We start from the raw sequence: 22,596 nt of genomic DNA, 5'->3' as shown, positions 1-22,596 counted from the left end.
GGCTCCAAAATCATTGCAGATGGTGATTGCAGCCATGAAATTAAGACGCTTACTCCTTGGAAGAAAGGTTATGAGCAACCTAGATAGTATATTCAAAAGCAGAGACCTTACTTTGCCGACTAAGGTCTGGCTAGTTAAGGCTATGGTTTTTCCAGTGGTCATGTATGGATGTGAGAGTTGGACTGTGAAGAAGACTGAGCGCCGAACAATTGATGCTTTTGAACTGTGGTGTTGGAGAAGATTCTTGAGAGTCCCTTGGACTGCAAGGAGATCCAACCAGTCCATTCTGAAGGAGATCAGCCCTGGGATTTCTTTGGAAGGAATGATGCTAAAGCTGAAACTCCAGTACTTTGGCCACCTCATGCGAAGAGTTGACTCATTGGAAAAGACTGTGATGCTGAGAGGGATTGGGGGCAGGAGGAGAAGGGGACGGCAGAGGATGAGATGGCTGGATGGCATCACTGACTCGATGGACGCGAGTCTGAGTGAACTCCGGGAGTTGGTGATGGACAGGGAGGCCTGGTGTGCTGCGATTCATGGGGTCGCAAAGAGTCGGACACGACTGAGCGACTGAACTGAACTGAACTGATTCTGACTGGTGTGAGGTGATAGCTCATTGTAGTTTTGATTTGCATTTCTCTAACAATGAGCAAGGCTATGGTTTTTTCACTGGTCATGTATGGATGTGAGAGTTGGACTGTGAAGAAAGCTGAGCGCCAAAGAATTGATGCTTTTGAACTGTGGTGTTGGAGAAGACTCTTGAGAGTCCCTTGGACTTCAAGGAGATCCAACCAGTCCATCCTAAAGGAGATCAGTCCTGGGTGTTCATTGGAAGGACTGATGCTAAAGCTGAAACTCCAGTACTTTGGCCACCTCATGCGAAGAGTTGCCTCATTGGAAAAGACTCTGATGCTAGGAGGGATTGGGGGCAGGAGGAGAAGGGGATGATAGAGGATAAGATGGCTGGATGGCATCACCGACTTGATGGACATGAGTTTGAGTGAATTCTTGGAGTTGGTGATGGACAGGGAGGCCTGGTGTGCTACGATTCATGGGGTCGCAGAGTCGGACATGACTGAGTGACTGAACTGATCTGAACTGAATAATGAGCAATGTTAAACATCTTTTCAAGTGTTTGTTAGCCATCTGCATGTCCAAACAGAGAAATGTCTATTTAGGTCTTTTTCCCACTTTTTGATTTTTTTTTAAGCAGAACTATGGGTTTATTTATGTATTTATTTTTACTTTACAATATTGTATTGGTTTTGCCATACATTGACATGCATCTGCCATGGGTGTACATGTGTTCCCCATCCTGAACCCCCCTCCCACCTCCCTCCCCATCCCATCCCTCTGGGTCATCCCAGTGCAGCAACCCCAAGAACCCTGTATCATGCATTGAATCTGGACTGGCGATTCGTTTCACAAATGATAATATACATGTTTCAATGCCATTCTCCCAAATCATCCCACCCTCGTCCTCTCCCACAGAGTCCAAAAGACTGTTCTATACATCTGTGTCTGTTTTGCTGTCTTGCATATAGGGTCATCATTACCATCTTTCTAAATTCCATATATATGTCTTAGTATAGTGTATTGGTATTTTTCTTTTTGGCTTACTTCACTCTGTATAATAGGTTCCAGTTTCATCCACCTTATTAGAACTGATTCAAATGTATTCTTTTTAATGGCTGGGTAATAGTCCATTGTGTATATGTACCACAGCTTTCTTATCCATTCGTCTGCTAACGGGCATCTAGGTTGCTTCCATGTCCTGGCTATTATAAACAGTGCTGTGATGAACATTGGGGTACATGTGTCTCTTTCAATTCTGGTTTCCTCGGTGTGTATGCCCAGCAGTGGGATTGTTGGGTCATATGGCAGTTCTATTTCCAGTTTTGGGGGTTGTTTTTCTGGTAGTGAGCTGTATGTGTATTTTGTGTATTTTGGAAATTAATCCTTTGTCAGTTGTTTCATTTGCTATTATTTTCTCCCATTCTGCACGTTGTCTTTTCACCTTGCTTATAGTTTTCTTTTTTGTGTGAAAGCTTTTAAGTTTAATCAGGTCCCACTTGTTTAGTTTGGTTTTTATTTCCATTCCTCTAGGAGGTATTAATAGAGGATCTTGCTTTGAATTATGTCATTGAGTGTTCTGCCTATATTTTTCTCTAAGAGTTTTATAGTTTCTGATCTTACATTTAGGTCTTTAATCCATTTTGAGTTTATCTTTGTGTATGGTGTTAGAAAGTGTTCTAATTTCATTCTTCTGCATGTCACTGTCCAGTTTTCCCAGTACCACTTGTTGAAGAGGCTGTCTTTGCCCCATTGTGTATTCTTGCCTTCTTTGTAAAAAAAAATAAGGTATTCATAGGTGCATGTGTTTATTTTTGGTTTTTTTTTATCTTTTTCCATTGGTCTATATTTCTGTTTTTATGCCAGTACCATACTGTCTTCATGACTGTAGCTTGGTAGTATAATCTGAAGTCAGGAAGGTTGATTCCTCCAGCTCCATTCTTTATTCTCAAGACTGCTTTGGCTATTCAGGGTCTTTTTTGTTTCCATATGAATTGTGAAATTTTTTGCTCTAATCCTGTGAAAAATATTATTGGTAATTTGCTAGGGATTGCACTGAATCTGTAGATTGCATTTGGTAGTATAGTCATTTTCACAATATTGATTCTTCCTACCCAGGAACATGGAATATCTCTCCATTTATGCCATCTTTGATTTCTTTCATTAGTGTCATAATTTTCTGTGTACAGTTCTTTTGTCTCCTTAGGTAAGTTTATTCCTAGATATTTAATTCTTTTAGTTGCAATGGTGAATGGGATTGACTCCTTAATTTCTCTTTCTGATGTTTCATTGTTAGAATATAGAAATGCAAGTGATTTCTGTGTATTGGTTTTGTATCCTGCAACTTTGCTGAATTCACTGGTTAGCTCTAGTAATTTTTTCATAATTTATTTAGGGTTTTTATGTACAGTATCATGTCACCTGCAAAGAGCTTTACTTCTTCTTTTCTGATCTGGATTCCTTTTATTTCTTTTGCTTCTCTGATTGCTGTAGCTAGGACTTCCAGAACTATATTGAATAATAGTGGTGAAAGTGGACATGCTCATCTTGTTCCTGATCTTAAGGGGAATGCTTTCAGTTTTTCACCATTGAGATTAATGTTTGCTGTAGGCTCTTCATATATGGCCTTTACTATGTTGAGGTAGGTTCCTTCTATGCCCATTTTTTGAAGAGTTTCCATCCTAAATGGGTGCTGAATTTTGTCAAAGCCTTTTTCTGCATTATTGAGATTATCATATGGTTTTTATCTTTCAATTTGTTAATATGGTGTATCACATTGATTGATTTGCGTATGTTGAAGAATCCTTGCATCCCTGGAATAAACCCAACTTAATCATGGTGTATAAGCTTTTTGATGCATTGCTGAAGTCTGTTTGCTAAAATTTTGTTGAGTATTTTTGCATCTATGTTCATCACTGATATTGGCCTGTAGTTTTCTTTTTATGTGTTATCTTTGTCTGGTTTTGGTATCAGGGTTATGGTGGCCTCCCAGAGTGAGTTTGGAAGTGTTCCTCCCTCTGCAATTTTATGAAAGCGTTTTAGAAGGATAGGCATTAGCTCTTCTCTAAATGCTTGATAGAATTCTCCTGTGAAGCCATCTGGTCCAGGGCTTCTGTTTTTTGAGAGATTTTTTATCACAGTTTCCATTTCAGTGCTTGTAATTGGGTTGTCCCTAATTTCTATTTCTTCCTGGTTCAGTCTTGCAAGATTGAACTTTTCTAAGAATCTGTCCATTTCCTCCAGGTTATCCATTTTATTGCCATATCAGTTCAGTTCAGTTCAGTTGAGACACTCAGTCATGTACGACTCTTTGCGACCCCATGAATCGCAGCACACCAGGCCTCCCTGTCCATCACCATCTCCCAGAGTTCACTCAGACTCACGTCCATCGAGTCAGTGATGCCATCCAGCCATCTCATCCTCTGTCGCCCCCTTCTCCTCCTGTCCCCAATCCCTCCCAGCATCAGAGTCTTTTCCAATGAGTCAACTCTTTGCATGAGGTGGCCAAAGTACAGAAGCTTCAGCTTCAGCATCATTCCTTCCAAAGAAATCCCAAGGCTGACCTCCTTCAGAATGGACTGGTTGGATCTCCTTGCAGTCCAAGGGACTCTCAAGAATCCTCTCCAACACCAGAGTTCAAAAGCATCAATTCTTCGGCACTCAGCCTTCTTCACAGTCCAACTCTCACATCCATACATGACCACTGGAAAAACCATAGCCTTGACTAGACGGACCTTAGTCGGCAAAGTAATGTCTCTGTTTTGAATATGCTATCTAGGTTGGTCATAACTTTTCTTCCAAGGAGTAAGCGTCTTTTAATTTCATGGCTGCAGTCACCATCTGCAGTGATTTTGGAGTCCAAAAAGATAAAGTCTGACACTGTTTCCACTGTTTCTCCATCTATTTCCCATGAAGTGATGGGACCGGATGCCATGATCTTCGTTTTCTGAATGTTGAGCTTTAAGCCAACTTTTTCGCTCTCCTCTTTCACTTTCATCAAGAGGCTTTTTAGCTCCTCTTCACTTTCTGCCATAAGGGTGGTGTCATCTGCATATCTGAGGTTATTGATATTTCTCCTGGCAATATTGATTCCAACCTGTGCTTCCTCCAGCCCAGCGTTTCTCATGATGTACTCTGCATATAAGTTAAATAAGCAGGGTGACAATATACAGCCTTGATGTACTCCTTTTCCTATTTGGAACCAGTCTGTTGTTCCATGTCCAGTTCTAATTGTTGCTTCCTGATCTGCATACAGGTTTCTCAAGAGGCAGGTCAGGTGGTCTGGTATTCCCATGTCTCTCAGAATTTTCCACAGTTTATTGTGATCCACACAGTCAAAGGCTTTGGCATAGTCAATAAAGCAGAAATAGATGTTTTTCTGGAACTCTCTTGCTTTTTCCATGATCCAGCAGATGTTGGCAATTTGATCTCTGGTTCCTCTGCCTTTTCTAAAACGAGCTTGAACATCAGGAAGTTCACGGTTCATGTATTGCTGAAGCCTGGCTTGGAGAATTTTGAGCATTACTTTACTAGCATGTGAGATGAGTGCAATTGTGTGGTAGTTTGAGCATTTTTTGGCATTGCCTTTCTTTGGGATTGGAATGAAAACTGACCTTTTCCAGTCCTGTGGCCACTGCTGAGTTTTCCAAATGTGCTGGCATATTGAGTGCAGCACTTTCACAGCATCATCTTTCAGGATTTGAAATAGCTCAACTGGAATTCATCACCTCCACTAGCTTTGTTCGTAGTGATGCTTTCTAAGGCCCACTTGACTTCACATTCCAGGATGTCTAGCTCTAGATGAGTGATCACATCATCATGATTATGTGGGTCGTGAAGATCTGTTTTGTATAGTTCTTCCATGTATTGTTGCCACCTCTTCTTAATATCTTCTGCTTCTGTTAGGTCCATACCATTTCTGTCCTTTATCGAGCCCATCTTTGCATGAAATGTTCCCTTGGTATCTCTAATTTTCTTGAAGAGATCTCTAGTCTTTCCCATTCTGTTCTTTTCCTCTATTTCTTTGCATTGATCGCTGAAGAAGGCTTTCTTATCTCTTCTTGCTATTCTTTGGAACTCTGCATTCAGATGCTTATATCTTTCCTTTTCTCCTTTGCTTTTTGCTTCTCTTCTTTTCACAGCTATTTGTAAGGCCTCCCCAGACAGCCATTTTGCTTTTTTGCATTTCTTTTCCATGGGGATGGTCTTCATCCCTGTCTCTTGTACAATGTCACGAACCTCATTCCATAGTTCATCAGGCACTCTATCTATCAGATCTAGGCCCTTAAATTTATTTCTCACTTCCACTGTATAATCATAAGGGATTTGATTTAGGCCATACCTGAATGGTCTAGCGATTTTCCCTATTTTCTTCAATTTGAGTCTGAATTTGGTAATAAGGAGTTCATGATCAGAGCCACAGTCAGCTCCTGGTCTTGTTTTTGTTGACTGTATAGAGCTTCTCCCTCTTTGGCTGCAAAGAATATAATCAATCTGATTTTGGTGTTGACCATCTGGTGATGTCCATGTGTAGAGTCTTCTCTTGTGTTGTTGGAAGAGGGTGTTTGCTATGACCAGTGCATTTTCTTGGCAAAACTCTATTAGTCTTTGCCCTGCTTCATTCTGCATTCCAAGGCCAAATTTGCCTGTTACTCCAGGTGTTTCTTGGCTTCCTACTTTTGCATTCCAGTCCCCTATAATGAAAAGGACATCTTTTTTGGATGTTTGTTCTAAAAGATCTTGTAGGTCTTCATAGAACCGTTCAACTTCAGTTTCTTCAGCGTTACTGGTTGGGGCATAGACTTGGGTAAATGTGATATTGAATGGTTTGTCTTGGAAACAAACAGAGATCATTCTGTCGTTTTTGAGATTGCATCCAAGTACTGCATTTCGAACTCTTTTGTTGACCATGATGGCTACTCCATTTCTTCTGAGGGATTCCTGCCCGCAGTAGTAGATATAATGGTCATCTGAGTTAAATTCACCCATTCCAGTCCATTTTAGTTCGCTGATTCCTAGAATGTCGACATTCACCCTTGCCGTCTCTTGTTTAACCACTTCCAATTTGCCTTGATTCATGGACCTAACATTCCAGGTTCCTATGCAATATTGCTCTTTACAGCATCAGATCTTGCTTCTATCACCAGTCACATCCACAACTGGGTATTGTTTTTGCTTTGGCTCCATGCCTTCATTCTTTCTGGAGTGATTTCTCCACTGATCTCCAGTAGCATATTGGGCACCTACTGACCTGGGGAGTTCCTCTTTTGGTAATCTATCATTTTGCCTTTTCATACTGTTCATGGGTTTCTCAAGGCAAGAATACTGAAATTGCTTGCCATTTCCTTCTCCAGTGGACCACATTCTGTCAGACCTCTCCACCACGACCCACCTGTCTTGGGTTGCCCTGCAGGCATGGCTTGGTTTCATTGAGTTAGACAATGCTGTGGTCCTAGTGTGATTAGATTGACTAGTTTTCTGTGAGTATGGTTTCAGTGTGTCTGCCCTCTGATGCCCTCTTGCAACACCTACCATCTTACTTGGGTTTCTCTTACCTTGGGCGTGGGGTATCTCTTCACGGCTGCTCCAGCAAAGCACAGCTGCTGCTCCTTACCTTGGATGAGGGGTATCTCCTTTATAGTTGTTCATAATAGTCTCTTATAATCCTTTGTATTTCTGCACTGTCTGTTGTAACTTCTTTTTCATTTCTAATTTTGTTGATTTGATTCTTCTCCTTTTTTGCTTGATGAGTCTGGCTAAAAGTTTGTCAATTTTATTTATCTTCTCAAAGAACCAGCTTTTAGTTTTATTAATCTTTACTGTTGTTTCTTTCATTTCTTTTTCATGTATTTCTGCTTATATCTTTATGATTTCTTTTCTTCTACTAATTTCTTTTTTTGTTCTTCTTTTTCCAGTTGTTTTAGGTGTAGAGTTAGGTTGTCTATTTGATGTTTTTCTTGTTTCTTGAGGTAGGATTGTTATTAGTATAAACTTCCCTCTTAGAGCTGCTTTTGCTGCACCCCATAGGTTTTGAGTTGTCATATTTTCATCATCATTTGTTTCTAGAAAAATTTTAATTTCCCTTTTGATTTCTTCAGTAACCTGTTGGTTATTTAGAAATGTATTATTTAATCTCCATGTGTTTGTGTTTCTTACAGTTTTCTTCTGTAATTGATATTTAGTCTCATAGTGTTGTGGTTGGAGAAGATGCTTGATATGATTTCAGTTTTCTTAAATTTACTGAGGTTTGATTTGTGACCTGAGATGTGGTATATCCTGGAGAATGTTCCATGTGCACTTGAGAAGAAGGTGTATTCTGCATTTGGATGGAATGTCCTGACAATATCAATGAGATCCATCTCATCTAATGTATCATTTATGACTTGCGTTTGCTTATTAATTTTCTGTATTGATGATCTCTCCATTGGTAACTGGGGTGTTAAAGTCTCCTACTATTAATGTGTTACTGTGAATTTCTCCTTTTATTTCTGTTAGTGTTTGTCTTATGTATTGAGGTGCTCCTATGTTGGGTGCATAGATATTTACAATTGTTATGTCCTCTTCTTGGATTGATCCCTTGATCATTATGTAGTGTCCCTCCTTATCTCTTGTAATCTTCTTTATTTTAAGGTCTATTTTGTCTGATGTAAGGATTGCTACTCAAGCTTTCTTTTGCTTCGCATTTGCTTGGAATATATTTTTCCATCCTCTCACTTTCACTCTATATATGTCTTTAGGTCTGAAGTGTGTTTCTTATAGACAGCATAAATATGGGTCTTATTTGGTTTTCATTCAACCAGTCTGTGTCTTTTGGTTGAAACATTTAATCCATTTACATTTAAAGTAATTATTGATATATATGTTCCTATTCTCATTTTTTTAATTGTTTTAGGGTTGATTTTGTAGGTATTTTTCCTTCTCTTGTATTTCTTTACTATATAAATCCCTTTAATATTTGTTGTAAAGCTGGTTTGGTAATACTGAATTCTCTTAACTTTTGCTTGTCTGAAAAGCTTTTTATTTCTCCATCAATTCTGAATGATACTCTTGCTGGGTACAGTAATCTTGGTGATAGATTTTTCCCTTTCAGTACTTTAAATATATCCTGCCATTCCCTTCTGGCCTGCAGAATTTCTGCTGAATGACCAGCTGTTAAACATATGGGGTTTCCCTTGTGTGTTACTTATTGTTTTTCCTTTGCTGCTTTTAATATTCTTTCTTTGTGTTTAGTCCTTGTTAGTTTGATGAGTATGTGTCTTGGAGTGTTTGTCCTTGGGTTTATTCTGTATGGCACTCCTTGAGCCTCTTGGACTTGATTGACTATCTCCTTTTCCATGTTGGGGAAATTTTCAACTATAATCTCTTTAAAAATTGTCTCATACCCTTTCTTTTTCTCTTCTTATTCTGGGATCCCTATAGTTTGAATGTTGGTGTGTTTGATATTGTCCCAGAGGTCTCTGAGACTATCCTCAGTTCTTTTCATTCTTTTTACTTTATTCTGCTCTTCAGAAGTTATTTCCACCATTTTATCTTTCAGCTCACCAATTCGTTCTTCTGCTTCAGATATTCTGCTATTGATTCCTTCCAGATTAGTTTTAATTTCAGTAATTGTGTTGTTTGTCTATGTATGTTTATTCTTTAATTCTTCTAGATTTTGTTAATTGATTCTTTCATTTTCTCCATTTTGTTTTCGAGGTTTTGGATCATCTTTACTATCATTGTTCTGAATTCTTTTTCAGATTGTTTACTTATTTCCTTTTCATTTATTTGGACTTCTGTGCTTCTAATTTGTTACTTCATTTGTTTAGTATTTCTCTGCATTTTCATTATTTTTTTTAACTTATTGTGTTTGAGTTCTCCTTTTCCCAGGCTTCAAGGTTGAATTCTATCTTTCTTTTGATTTCTGCCCTCCTAAGATTGGTCCAGTGGTTTGTGTAAGCTTCCTATAGGGTGAGATTTGTGCTGAGTTTTTGTTTCTTTGTTTGTTTTTCCTCTGATGGGCAAGGCTGAGTAAGATGGTAATCCTGTCTGCTGATGATTGGGCTTGGGTTTTTGTTTTGTTTGTTGTTTAGATGAGGCATCCTGCACAGGGTGCTACTGGTGGTTGGAATTCAAAGGGCTCATGAGTGCCTCTCTGGTGTTACTTGCAGTCAGCTTCTGAGCCCACTGATCAACAGAAACTCTCTCTCTGGGCTTCTATTTCAACTGCGATGATGGGGCTCCAGAGGACTTGGGCCACCTCTTCTATGAGTCCAAGGAGAAGCTTGAGGGTGCCCAGTGTCTTTTGTAGACAAAAAACCAGTGCAGAGGCTGTTCTCACTCTACTGAGATGGGCCAATGCCATCCCAGGATGAGTTAGGTAAAGCCCTGGACACCATGGAAGGCATGGTGGCCCTGGACACTCCAGTATTCTTGCCTGAAGAATTCCATGGAGAGAGGAGCCTTGTGGGCTACAGTCCATGGGGTTGCAAGGAGTTGGACACAACTGAGCTTCTAACACTTTCATTTTCAGGGGAAAGAAAGCATAGAGCTGGGAAGAGTGAGAAACAAAGAAGAAAAAGAAAGGGAAGAGTCAAGCAGGAAGGAGGAGGGGCAGGGAGTGAGAAGAGAGACAGGGAACAGGTGTAGACCGTGAGCAACCAGGTGACACCAAGCAGCTTTCCCAAGGGGTCTTGGACGGGAGTGCCAAGTCCCTGAATGCACTCCTTTTCAAGTACTGAAAGGGAGGGGGTACAATCAAAGTCCACATTGTACAGGATGCCTATTTACCCTTTCTCTGCCCAGCTTCCAGTGGTTGGGAACTGAGGGGATATAGCGGAAGTTTGAGAAGGGGCATCACAGAAACTGTCCTGAAAAAAACTTTTTTTTTTTTCAGTTCACAAAAGCCACTGAGAAAACCCCCCAGACCATTTACAGAAAAGAGTACATCCCCTTCCCAGGCCACAGACCTGACCAGATCTCCAGGTGGTACAGCAAGAGGAGAGTTGAGGTAAGAGGGCTCAGGGCCCCACACTCTGCCTGGCCCCCTCCCAGTGCTCAGGAGACACTAAACAACAAGACTTTTTCTAGGCTCAATTCTCTCTTGGGACACAGGAGTGGTCTCATTAATACCCTCCCGAGCCAAGTGTGGTGCAGGGAGGCTGCTGATATCATTTACCCTTATTCATTGGGTGGGCAGATGTTCACCTGATCTCAAGCAGGTGGCATTTCCCTCGCTGGATATCCCAGCACTTTTTCTGGGCCATTTCCCTCATCCTTCCATACCCTTCCAACAGGAGGTAGGCAACGGATGTGTGAAACAAACAAAGGTAGATGTTGAGTTAGGATGAGTGTAGTCAGGAATCACACAAGGCACTCCAAAAGTGAGTAGTGATGATGTTTGCATAGACAGTGTTTGTATAATATCACTGATGGCCAAGCATTCTGTTCTTTCATATGAAAAGTCAAGGGCCATTCAGTTTGCTCTCACTCGTTGAGTGCCTACTTGTGAGTGTGGTTGAGTTCCAGGCCTCCAGAGCAGGGAGCAGGGCACTGCAGCCTCAGAACCTGCCTCCCAGGTGTGAGACCACACATTTGAGACATTTCTTAAATTAGGTGAGAGAGTGTTGGAAGTTCAGAAATCCTGGCCCTTACAGAAACAGGCGAGAAAGCCTCCTCTTATATCAACCCTTGTGGGTGCCATCCACTAGGCTCAGCCTGGGGAGAATAAGCCTGTAAGTGTTCACCCACTGGGTGCACAAGTATGCCCTTTTTTCACTACAATCTGGGTGCTACCCCAAGTCCTTCTTCTGCCAGTCTGCTGCTTATAGAGGTGATGTCTGTCCCCTCGCTTCTACCCCACATAACCCTATCGTTGTTGCTGTTGTTTAGTCACTAAGTTGTGTCCGACTCTCATGCAACCGCATGATCTGTAGCCTGCCAGGTTCCCACATAATCCTACCTCTGCTTAAATTCTGGGTGAGGAATGGATATTTACCAGGATGGAGCATTTTAGAACTGGAAGGGACCCAAGGGATTGTCCAGCTCAACACCCTCATTTTCAGATAAAATGTGCCCAAGGGTAGTGAGTGTCTCATCTAAAATCTGTAGCTTGTCGGTAAGGCACTGAGCAGGGGCTGGTCAGCAAATCAAATAGACAAGCAAGGAGGCTCCTCAGATCTTGTTTTATCATCTGCCAGAGCTGACTGTTCATCTACCTTGTACTGCAAGGAGATCAAATGAGACAATTCTGAAGGAAGTCCACCCTGAATATTCACAGTAAGGACTGGTGCTGGATCTCTAATACTTTGGCCACCTGATGAGAAGAGCCAACTCACTGGAAAAGACCCTGATGCTGGGAAAGATTGAAGGAAAAAGGAGAAGAGAGTGACAGAGGATGAGATGGCTGGATAGAATCACTGACTCAATGGACATGAGTTTGAGCAAACTCCAGGAGATAGTGAAGGACAGGGAAGCCTGGTGTGCTGCAGTGCATGGGGTAGCAAAGAGTTGGACACAACTTAGTGACTGAACAGCAGCAATGACAACTTCTGCATCTGGAAATTCATGTTAGGATAAACAGTGTCAGATTTTCAGTTCTGTGTTAGCATGCCTGGCCCACTGGCATTCCTGGACCATACTGGTGCATGGGGCTGCCAACCACTAGCATTAGTTTGCACCGAAGACACAAATACAATTTTATTTTATTTTTGTAGTTCCTTTATTTATTTATTTACAATGTTGTGTTGGTTTATGCCATACAACAACGTGAATCAGCCATAATCATACATATATCCCTTCCCTCTTGAGCCTCCCTCCCATCCCCTCATCCTACCTTTCCAGGTCATCACAGAGTGCCAGACTGGGCTCCCTGTGTTACATAGCAACTTCCCACCAGCTGTCTATTTTAAAACACATGATAGTGTATATATGTCAATGCTACTTCCTCTATTTGTCCCACCCTCTCCTTCCCTCACTGTGTCCACAAGTCCATTCTCCATATCTGTGTCTCCTTCATTCTCTGCAAATAGGCTCATTAATACAATTTTTCTAGATTTCATATATTTGTATTAATGTTATATTTGCTTTCTGCTTTATTTTTAAGAATTTTTATCCATTTGTTAATTGAAGGATAATTGCTTTACAGAATTTTGTTGTTTTCTGTCAAACTTCAACATGAATCAGCCATAGGTATGCCTGCTGCTGCTGCTGCTAAGTCGCTTCAGTCATGTACAACTCTGTGTGACCCCATAGACGGCAGCCCACCAGGCTCCCCCATCCCTGGGATTCTCCAGGCAAGAACACTGGAGTGGGTTGCCATTTCCTTCTCCAATGCATGAAAGTGAAAAGTGAAAGTGAAGTCGCTCAGTCATATCTGACTCTTAGCGACCCCATGGACTGCAGCCTACCAGGCTCCTCCATCCATGGGACTTTTCCAGGCAAGAGTACTGGAGTGGGACCCTCCCTCCCATAAACATGTGTTAATATGCTATACATGTGTTATATATATTCCCATATGCTATGTATGTGTTACATATGTGTGTGTGTGTTATATATATTCTAGATTCTGTATATACATGTTAATATGCTATATTTGTTTTTCTCTTTCTGACTTTACTCCATAAAGCAGGCTCTAGTTTTATCCACCTCACTGGAACTGACTTGAATTCATTCTTTTTTATGGCAGTGTAACATTTCATTGTATATTTACCACATCTTCTTTATCCATCCATCTCTTGATGGACAACTAGGCTGCTTCCATGTCTTGGCCATTGCAAATAGTGTTGCAATGAACATTGGTGGTACATGTGTCTTTTAGAATTGTGGTTTTCTCAGGGTTTATGCCCAGTAGTGGGATTTCTGGGTCATATGGTAGATTTATTCCTAGCTGCATTTTAATACAAAGAAGTCAAAATTAGAACACAAAATCTGAGGCTCCCTGTTCCTAACCATCAGTGTACATGAGGTATGTGGCCTAGATCTCAATACACATCAGGGGCCCTTTTTTAAAGACCTTTGCTTCCCCATCACTAACCCTGATGTAAGGGATAATCAATCACACATATATAATCCGGTGAAAATTAAGATATCTCCTCCAACACACACACAGAATAGAACCAAGCAATGTGACATTCATTCCTAGGGACTCTGTTCAAATAGTCTGCTTGTGTGCCTGGACACAGCATCATTTTCACATGGCTACTTCAGTTCTATCAGCTCTTCTGGGTCCTTCATCCTGTGTTCCCCCACTGCCACAGCCTCCATTTCCATCTCCATCCCACTTAACTCTTTTCCCTTCAGCTCTTCAAACTGACTATGAATCAATGGGATTTTTATCCCCTTCAGTCAGTCAGTCCAGTCACTCAGTCTTGTACAACTCTTTGTGACCCCATGGATGGCAGCATGCCAGCCCTCTCTGTCCATCACCAACTCCCAGAGTTTACTCAAACTCATGTCCATTGAGTCGGTAATGCCATCCAACCATCTCATCCTGTGTCATCCCCTTCTCCTCCCGCCTTCAATCTTTCCCAGTATCAGAGTCTTTTCCAATGAGTCAACTCTTTGCATCAGGTGGCCAAAGTATTGGAATTTCAGCTTCAGCATCAGGCCTTCCAATGAATATTCAGAACTGATTTCCTTTAGGATGGACTGGTTGGATCTCCTTGCAGTTCAAGGGATTCTTAAGAGTCTTCTCCAACACCACAGTTCAAAAGCATCAATTCTTCCACACTCAGCTTTCTTTATAGTCCAACTCTCATATCCATACATGAGCACTGGAAAAACCATAGCCTTGACTAGATGGACCATGGTTGGTAAAGCAATATCTATGCTTTTTAATATGCTATCTAGGTTGGTTATAACTTTCCTTCCAAGGAGTAAGCGTCTTTTAATTTCATGGCTGCAGTCACCATCTGCAATGATTTTGGAACCTAAAAAGTAAAGTCTGTCACTGTTTCCACTGTTTCTCCATCTATTTGCCATGGGGCCAGATGCCATGATCTTCGTTTTCTGAATGTTGAGCTTTAAGCCAACTTTTTCACTCTCCTCTTTCACTTTCATCAAGAGGATGTTTAGTTCTTCTTCACTTTCTGCCATAAAGGTGGCATCATCTGCATATCTGAGGTTATTGATATTTCTCCTGGCAGTCTTGACTGCAGCTTGTGCTTCTTCCAGCCCGTTTCTCATGATGTACTCTGCATATAAGTTAAATAAGCAGGATGACAATATACAGACTTGACGTATTTCTTTTGCTATTTGGAACCAGTCTGTTTTTCCATGTCCAGTTCTTTGCAGCCAAAGATGGAGAAGCTCTATACAGTCAGCAAAAATAAGACTGGGAGCTGACTGTGACTCAAATCATGAACTTCTTATTGCCAAATTCAGACTTAAATTGAAGAAAGTAGGGAAAACCACTAAACCATTCAGGTATAACCTAAATCAAATCCCTTAGAATTATACAGTGGAAGTGAGAAATAGATTCAAGGGATTAGATCTGATAGACAGAGTGCCGGATGAACTATGGACAGAGGTTTGTGACATTGTACAGGAGACAGGGATCAAGACCATCCCCAAGAAAAAGAAATGCAAAAAAGCAAAATAGCTGTTTGAGGAGGCCTTACAAATACCTGTGAAAAGAAGAGAAGTGAAAAGCAAAGAAGAAAAGGAAAGATATACACATTTGAATGCAGTGTTCCAAAGAATAGCAAGGAGAGATAAGAAAGCCTTCCTCAGGGATCAGTGCAAAGAAATAGAGGAAAACAATAGAGTGGGAAAGACTAGCGATCTCTTCAAGCAAGTTAGAGATACCAAGGGAATGTTTCATGCAAAGGTGGGCTCGATAAAGGACAGAAATGGTATGGACCTAACAGAAGCAGAAGATATTAAGAAGAGGTGGCAAGAATACACAGAAGAACTGTACAAAAAAGATCTTCATGACCTGATAATCAGGATGGTGTGGTCACTTACCTAGAACCAGACATCCTGGAATGTGAAGTCAAGTGGGCCTTAGGAAGCATCACTACGAACAAAGCTAGTGGAGGTGATGGAATTCCAGTTGAGCTGTTTCAAATCCTGAAAGATGATGCTGTGAAAGTGCTGCACTCAATATGCCAGCACATTTGGAAAACTCAGCAGTGGCCACAGGACTGGAAAAGGTCAGTTTTCATTCCAATTCCAAAGAAAAGCAATGCCAAAGAATGCTCAAACTACCACACAGTTACACTCATTTCACACGCTAGTAAAGCAATGCTCAAAATTCTCCAAGCCAGGCTTCAACAGTACGTGAATTGTGAACTTCCAGATGTTCAAGCTGGTTTTAGAAAAGGCATGGGAACCAGAGATCAAATTGCCAACATCCGCTGGATGATGGAAAAAGCAAGAGAGTTCCAGAAAAACATCTATTTCTGCTTTATTGACTATGCCAAAGCCTTTGACTGTGTAGATCACAACAAACTATGGAAAATTCTTCAAGAGATGGGATACCAGACCACCTGACCTGCCTCTTGAGAAATCTGTATGCAGGTCAGGAAGCATCAGTTAGAACTGGGCATGAAACTGCAGACTGGTTCCAAATCGAGAAAGGAGCACGTCAAGGATATATATTGTCACCCTATTTATTTTATCCCCTTGGCAGATGTATTAATCATGTTTTAAATTTTTCTGTATTTAATGATACTTTGATGTTTTAGGGATTTAGCTAATCCTGGCAAGGCTCTCCCTCCCAGGACTAATTCTTGGGATAATACACAACTTGCCTGCCTTTCAGATGCAAACTAACCAATTCACAGCCCATCCCTACAACCACCTCCTTTATCTAAGGCTCACATGCCAGGCCAACATCCCCTCCTCCAGAGCCAGGCACTGACAACCAGAGACACCCTGAAATTATTAGAACTTTGCAGTCCTACACCTCTCAAACTTGCCCACCCTGCCTTGCCCATACTCTGTTGGAAGTGTCGACTAAAAAATATAGTCACAACCTGAAAGTAAAGAGTTATTTTATTTGGTGCAAATGTTTAGGACTCTGAGCCCGGGAGACAGCATCTCAATAGCTCTGGGAAAACTGCTGCTCCAAGCAAGCAGGAGGCAAGTAAGGCTATATTCACATTTGCAACAAAGGGAGCAGACAGTCTGAGCATCAGAGATCAAGTATCAAGTTAAGGAATTTAGCATTCTGTGTATGGGAAGATGCAAGCCCCTTGGCTCACTGAATCCATTCCTTTCACATGCACCTCAGCTATCTGGGGCCAAGCCTGTTTTCTTGTTTCCCTTGTTTCTTGCATTCCCCTGAACTCCTCTGGAATCACCATGGTGGGGAGAGGAGGTGGTGGTGGTGGCCATATCTGCTGGATCAGTTTTGAGAGCCCTTATTTACATTTGGAAGGCAGAAATCATCGATGGCTGTGTATCTCCTGTTAATTAATATGGCAGGAGATATTTTCATTTCACGGAAACCAGAACGAAGACTCTGGACCATGCTCTCTTCACTCCTTCTGTCTCCTGACTCATCCTTGTGCTTCCCATGTGGCCCTGTGAGATGTGACATACCCCTTCTCTTAGGAATTGTAAGTGATAATCTCTTCTTTCAAAGGCATTTAGTTAGACTTCCCTGGTGGTACAATGGATAAGAATCCGCCTGCCAATGCAGGGAACACAGATTAGATTCTTGGAATGCGAGAAGTTCCACATGCCATCAGGCTCTTAAGCCTTTGTGTCACAACTCCTGAGCCCTCATGCTGTCACTATTGAGGCCAATGTGCTCTAGAGCCCATGTTCTGCAACAAAGGAAGCTGCTGCAAAGAGAAGCCTGCGCACTGCAACGAAGAGTAGCCCTTTCTCGCTGCAGGGAGAGGAAGCCTCTGCACAGCAATGAAGACCTAGAGCAATAAGAAACAGACAAAAAACAAAGGCAGTCCTCTCTGTCAGCTTACAGTTGTTATTGTTGCTCAGTTGCTAAAATATGTCCACCTCTTTGTGACCCCATAGACTGCAGCATGCCAGGCTTCCCTGGCCTTCACTATCTCCAGGAGTTTGCTTAGATTCATGTCCATTGAGTCAGTGATGCTATCTAACCGTCTCAGCCTCTGACACCCTCTTCTCCTTTTGCCTTCAGTCTTTCCCCAAATCAGGGTCTTTTCCAATGAGTGGGCTCTTCACATCAGGTGGCCAAAGTATTGGAGCTTCAGCTTCATCATCAGTCCTTCCAATGTGTATTCTGGGTTGATTTCCTTAAGGATTGACTGGTTTGATATCCTTGCTCTCGAGAGTCTTCTCCAGTACCACAATTCGAAAGCATCAGTTCTTCAGCACTCAGCCTTCTGTATGGTCCAAGTTTCACATCCATACATGACTACTGGAAAAACCACAGCTTTGACTATATGGACCTTTGTCAGCAAAGTGATGTCTCTGCTTTCTAATATTCTGTCTAGCTTTCCTTCCAGTGAGCAAGTATCTTTAAATTTCATGGCTGCTGTCATTATCCACAGTGATTTTGGAGCCCAAGAAAATAAAATCTGTCAATGCTTCCACTTTTCTTTTATCTATTTGCCTTGAAGTGATGGGACCAGATGCCATAATCTTCATTTTCTGAATGTTGATTTTTAAGCCAACTTTTTCTGACTGAAACAAAAATCTTGTCTATATGATCAAGAAGGCAGGACTGTGCCCCAAACCAAGAGAAACAGTAAGAAAATCCCTCCTGGCTTCTCTTCTTCCCCCGCTGTGTTGCCTCTTCAGAAATTCCCTTGGTTGATGGGAACCCTTGGTTGATGGGAACTTGCTTTTCCTGACCTCGGAAATATACTCCAGACATCCAGATCTGGTGATGTGGATCTTAGGAACTCCAGCTTAATGTCTATGCCCATCCCCCTTGGCTTCCTCTGGCATTGTGATCTGACTGGTTTATGGAGCCACCATTTGAAATACTGGGTGCAGCCACTGTATTTAGGCCATAGCAGATGTGGACCTCCCCATCTGCTCCAGACAAGAGGAGGAGCCTGGGAATCCATGTTATACTCCCCTGTAAATCAGACCAGGCCCCTAGGATTCCCTTTTAGGACCAAGACGATTTTCTTAAGAAAAGCAGTGATTCAGGCAAATGTCCCAGTGTCAGGAGAACAAGGTTTTCTTCTCCTTGTAATTTCTCCCCACCAAAGAAATCACTCACTGAGTTTCCAGCTGAGGGAGACTTAAATCCTTTGCAGGACAAGGCAATTTATGGAGCATTCTCTGACTCTTCCCATAGTAACTGATGGAAATAGAAGGCACAGATGTCAGGCTCACCGTATAGCATCCTTCACTTGCCTTGGAAATAGACACTTGGATGGATGAGACTCAAGACAAATCAAAGGGGGTAATTTCAGATCACAGGGGCGTGCAATGAGATAGCAGAGGCTCTTCCTGTTCAGCTGGGTGTCTTGACTTTTATTTCAATGTGTCCCCTTAGTCATTTTCAGGGTGAGTTGACTTAGCTGGGGGCCCCTCATACAGAGACCTGACTGCTGCCAAACTGGGGTGTGTCTTTGAAGGTGAGCTGTGTCGGGGTAGGGCAGACAAATGTGTCTCCCACTGGTGCTCCCTAGGCCTCAGGCAGACACATCTCTATAGTGGGGACCCTCTCCATCAGCACCACAGACTGCATAGCGGGCAGCTTCTGCCTCCAGCCACAGCCAGATGGATGCCTTGCTCCGACTGGTAACACGTGCACTGTGTCTTTCCAGGGGCTCCCATACAAACACCTGATCACCCACCACCAGGAGCCCTCACAGCGCTATCTGATCAGCACCTACGACGACCATTACAACCGGCATAACTATCACCCAGGCTTGCCGGAGCTCCGCACATGGAACAGACATAAGCTGCTGTGGCTCCCAGAGAAAGCCGACTTCCCTCTACTCGGTATTTTTATCTTTCAGGATCACCCCCTTTACTGGGCTCTAAGGGGTTCATAAGCACATAGGGCTGAGGTGTGCCCACCTTAGTGGGAGGACCCAAGCAGGTGACCCTGACTCCAGCAGAGCATTAGAATGAGAAGGGAAGGGAAGAGTCCTATTTACCCCCCAGGTCACCCACCCTCTCCCTGTGATGCTGGATGACGTTGCTCTGTGATGAAGCCCCCACCTGCAGCAGCATGTTTATCTGGAGCACAGGTGATAGAGAGCAGTATCGCGGCACACTCAGATTCAACATCTACTTGATCAACTCCGACTGAGTATTGCCCAGATGCCTGCCCTACTGAAGCACCTGGGGACACAGCAGTGACAAATAGGGAGGAATTCCTGCCCTCAGGGAATTTATACCCCAGTGAAGAGACATAGAAGATTTTATCGAGGGGGACACATGTACACATGGCTGATTCTTGTGAATGTATGGCAAAAACCACTACAATATTGTAAAGTAATTAGCCTCCAATTAAAATAAATTAATTTAAAAAAGACGATATTATCGATGAATAAGACAACCTAAGATCTAGTAAACACTGTCATATTGGACTAGGATATGTGGTACATAGAAAAGAAAACCAGTGGGTAATGGGGAGAAAGTGAGGCAGGTATGTTGATTCTCATTTGGGTGGGATGACATGGGACGGTCTTTGTGGAGGAGATCTGAGTTGAGAAGGAGGGTGCTATGCAGGAACTGGGAGGAAGAGTGTTCCCGGGGATGGAGGGCATAGCAAGCGAGAAAGATTCACATCAGGGGTAGAGGAGGTCCAGGTAGCGGCTCACCAGAGTGTGGCTGTGTCCTTCCTGCAGAAATAAGACTTTGCTCAGATTTGCCGGGAGAGTGACTTGATCTAACATCCATTGCCAGCTTCCACCACACTTCGCTCTTATCTTTCTATCATACCCTTGGACATGAAGGGATATTGGGTAGAGAGCGAGCTGCTTGTTACAGTGCATTTCTCTGTAAGAGCTTCTCCTGCAGATCACTCTCCCAAGTGCATATTCTTCCCAACTGGGCTGGGTCAGTGAGTACCCAGAAGGTGATGGGGTCATGCTCAGTCAAGTCATCGAGCTGAATTGTCCAAGGTCTCTGGCAATGTCTGGTCCCTCCTGAGTAACAGGAGGCAAGCCACACACTGAGAACTTCAGGGGTTGGCAGGACCAGCACTTCCTTGTAAACCTCTGACCTGAGTTCGATCCTTGGGTTGGGATGATCCCTGGGAGAAGGACATGGCAACTCCCTATAGTATTCTTGCCTGGGAAATTCTGTGAACAGAGGAGCCTGGTGGGCTACAGTCCATGGGGTTGCAAAGAGTTGGGCATGAATGAGAACACACCCACTACTACTCTCTCTCCCCTCGGGTGCACTGACAATCCAGGTGCCTGGTCCAGCAGCCTGGGGAACCTCCAGAGTCCAGCCATGCATTCTCCTGTCCAGAGGATGCTGGCCTCCTCCTCTAAGCCTGTTCACCCGGATTCTGGTTTGTCTTGCAGGTCCCCCTACAAACTACGGACTCTACGAACAGTTGAAGCAGAAATGGCTCCCACCACCAGAGGTCACCCTCAGAGAGAGCATTTACACTTCCTCCTACCCCAGACCACCAGCAGGTGCCATGTCCCAGAGGGAGCATGCGATTCCGGTGCCTCCCCCTCGCCTGCAGCCTGTCCCACACTTCTGAGACCTGTCACCCCATCACAGCACAGGTGGGGCCACCTGGAGACCCACCTGGAGACCACCTGCCAGACAGCAGGCAGCTGCAGATACACCCAGAGTTTTAAATCAGGCTCACCCGAGGGGCTTTGAAATCATGATCTGTGTTTTATGGTTCCAGTCCTTCCTCTAAACCTACAGGTTCCTTTCTTTTTCATCTCACAAATAAATCCTTTGACACAAGGTATCACATGTGTGCAGAAGAAACACTTGTATGTCAGGAGAAATGGAAGGACCCCTGCTGCTGTTGCTGCTAAGTCACTTCAGTCGTGTCCGACTGTGCAGCCCCATAGACGGCAGCCCAAAAGGCTTCCCCGTCCCTGGGATTCTCTAGGCAAGAACACTGGAGTGGGTTGCCATTTCCTTCTCCAAGTTCCCTCATTTCACACAAGGGCAAACTGAGGCCCGGAGAAGCAACATGATACCAAATTCTCACAACTTGCTACTTTCCCTCCAGGAGTAAAGTTTGTTGAATGAATGACTGATGGGAGAATAGAGGAAGGTTGTGGTGAAGACACAAGGGACAGCTGAGCTGGAGCCAGGTGGCCTCCTCATACCCCCTCCACCTTCCATTCATCCCACAAACCTCCCCTAAACCATGGTCAAGCCAGCCTCTGGCCTCAGAGCCTTCAGTATAGCAGGAAAGGGATGTTACACAAATACTGATGTGAAAGGGTGATATCAGGGGGGTAGGCTCACAGAGGTGGGGAATCAGGGGGCCAGTGGGGTCCTAAGGGAGCTCCCTGACTGAGGTGTGCTGAAGTAAAGGGGTCCATGACAGCAGTCCTGGGGGCCATGAGGACATGACCTGGTCAGGGAGGGCTTCCCTGTAGAGGAGACATTTAGGCTGAGACTAGAAGGCTGAGAGGGACCGACCAGGTGCAGGGACAGGTAGAGAGGCCAGTCAGGGTGGCTCAGGCTGCAGGATGGCTTGTGTGAGGCTCCAAGTTGGGAAGGAGCGTCGCAGGTTATGTAAAGGCCCAGAAAGTCCTTATTGCTGCTGAAACAAATACCATGAACTCAGTGTCTTAAAGCAACACAGATTTAGTCCCTTCAGTTTAGTTCAGTTCAGGCACTCAGTAATGTCCAACTCTTTGTGACCCCATGGACTTCAGCATGCCAGGCTTCCCTGTCCATCACCAACTCCTAAAGCTTACTCAAACTCATGTCCATTGAGTTGGTGATGCCATCCAACCATCTCATCCTCTGTTGTCCCCTTCTCCTCCTGCCTTCAATCTTTCCCAGCATCAGGGTATTTTTCAGAGTCAGTTCTTCCCATCAGGTGGCCAAAGTAATGGAGTTTCAGCTTCAGCATCAGTCCTTCCAGTGAATAATCAGGACTGATTTCCTTTAGGATTGACTGGTTTGATCTCCTTACTATCCAAGAGACTCTCA

The 22,596-nt window shown here is 43.2% G+C and overlaps 1 protein-coding gene across 1 annotated transcript in view; it reads left to right on the top strand.

Moving 5' to 3' along the window:
* The window catches only part of CFAP107 (cilia and flagella associated protein 107), a 31,094-nt gene extending 9,925 nt beyond the window's left edge, over positions 1-21,169 (top strand). Inside the window, exons 2-4 of the mRNA XM_052654216.1 lie at positions 10,448-10,561; positions 19,269-19,446; positions 20,985-21,169. Of these exons, the coding sequence (XP_052510176.1) occupies positions 10,448-10,561; positions 19,269-19,446; positions 20,985-21,169 (477 nt within the window). The remainder of the gene's footprint in view (positions 1-10,447; positions 10,562-19,268; positions 19,447-20,984) is intronic.
* Positions 21,170-22,596: the final 1,427 nt, after the last annotated feature.

This window comes from Budorcas taxicolor, chromosome 16, assembly GCF_023091745.1.
Source record: "Budorcas taxicolor isolate Tak-1 chromosome 16, Takin1.1, whole genome shotgun sequence".
In the NCBI taxonomy this organism is placed as follows: Eukaryota; Metazoa; Chordata; class Mammalia; order Artiodactyla; family Bovidae; genus Budorcas; species Budorcas taxicolor.
Note: the sequence above shows the minus strand (reverse complement) of the source record. Positions and strands in the feature narration are given on the sequence as shown.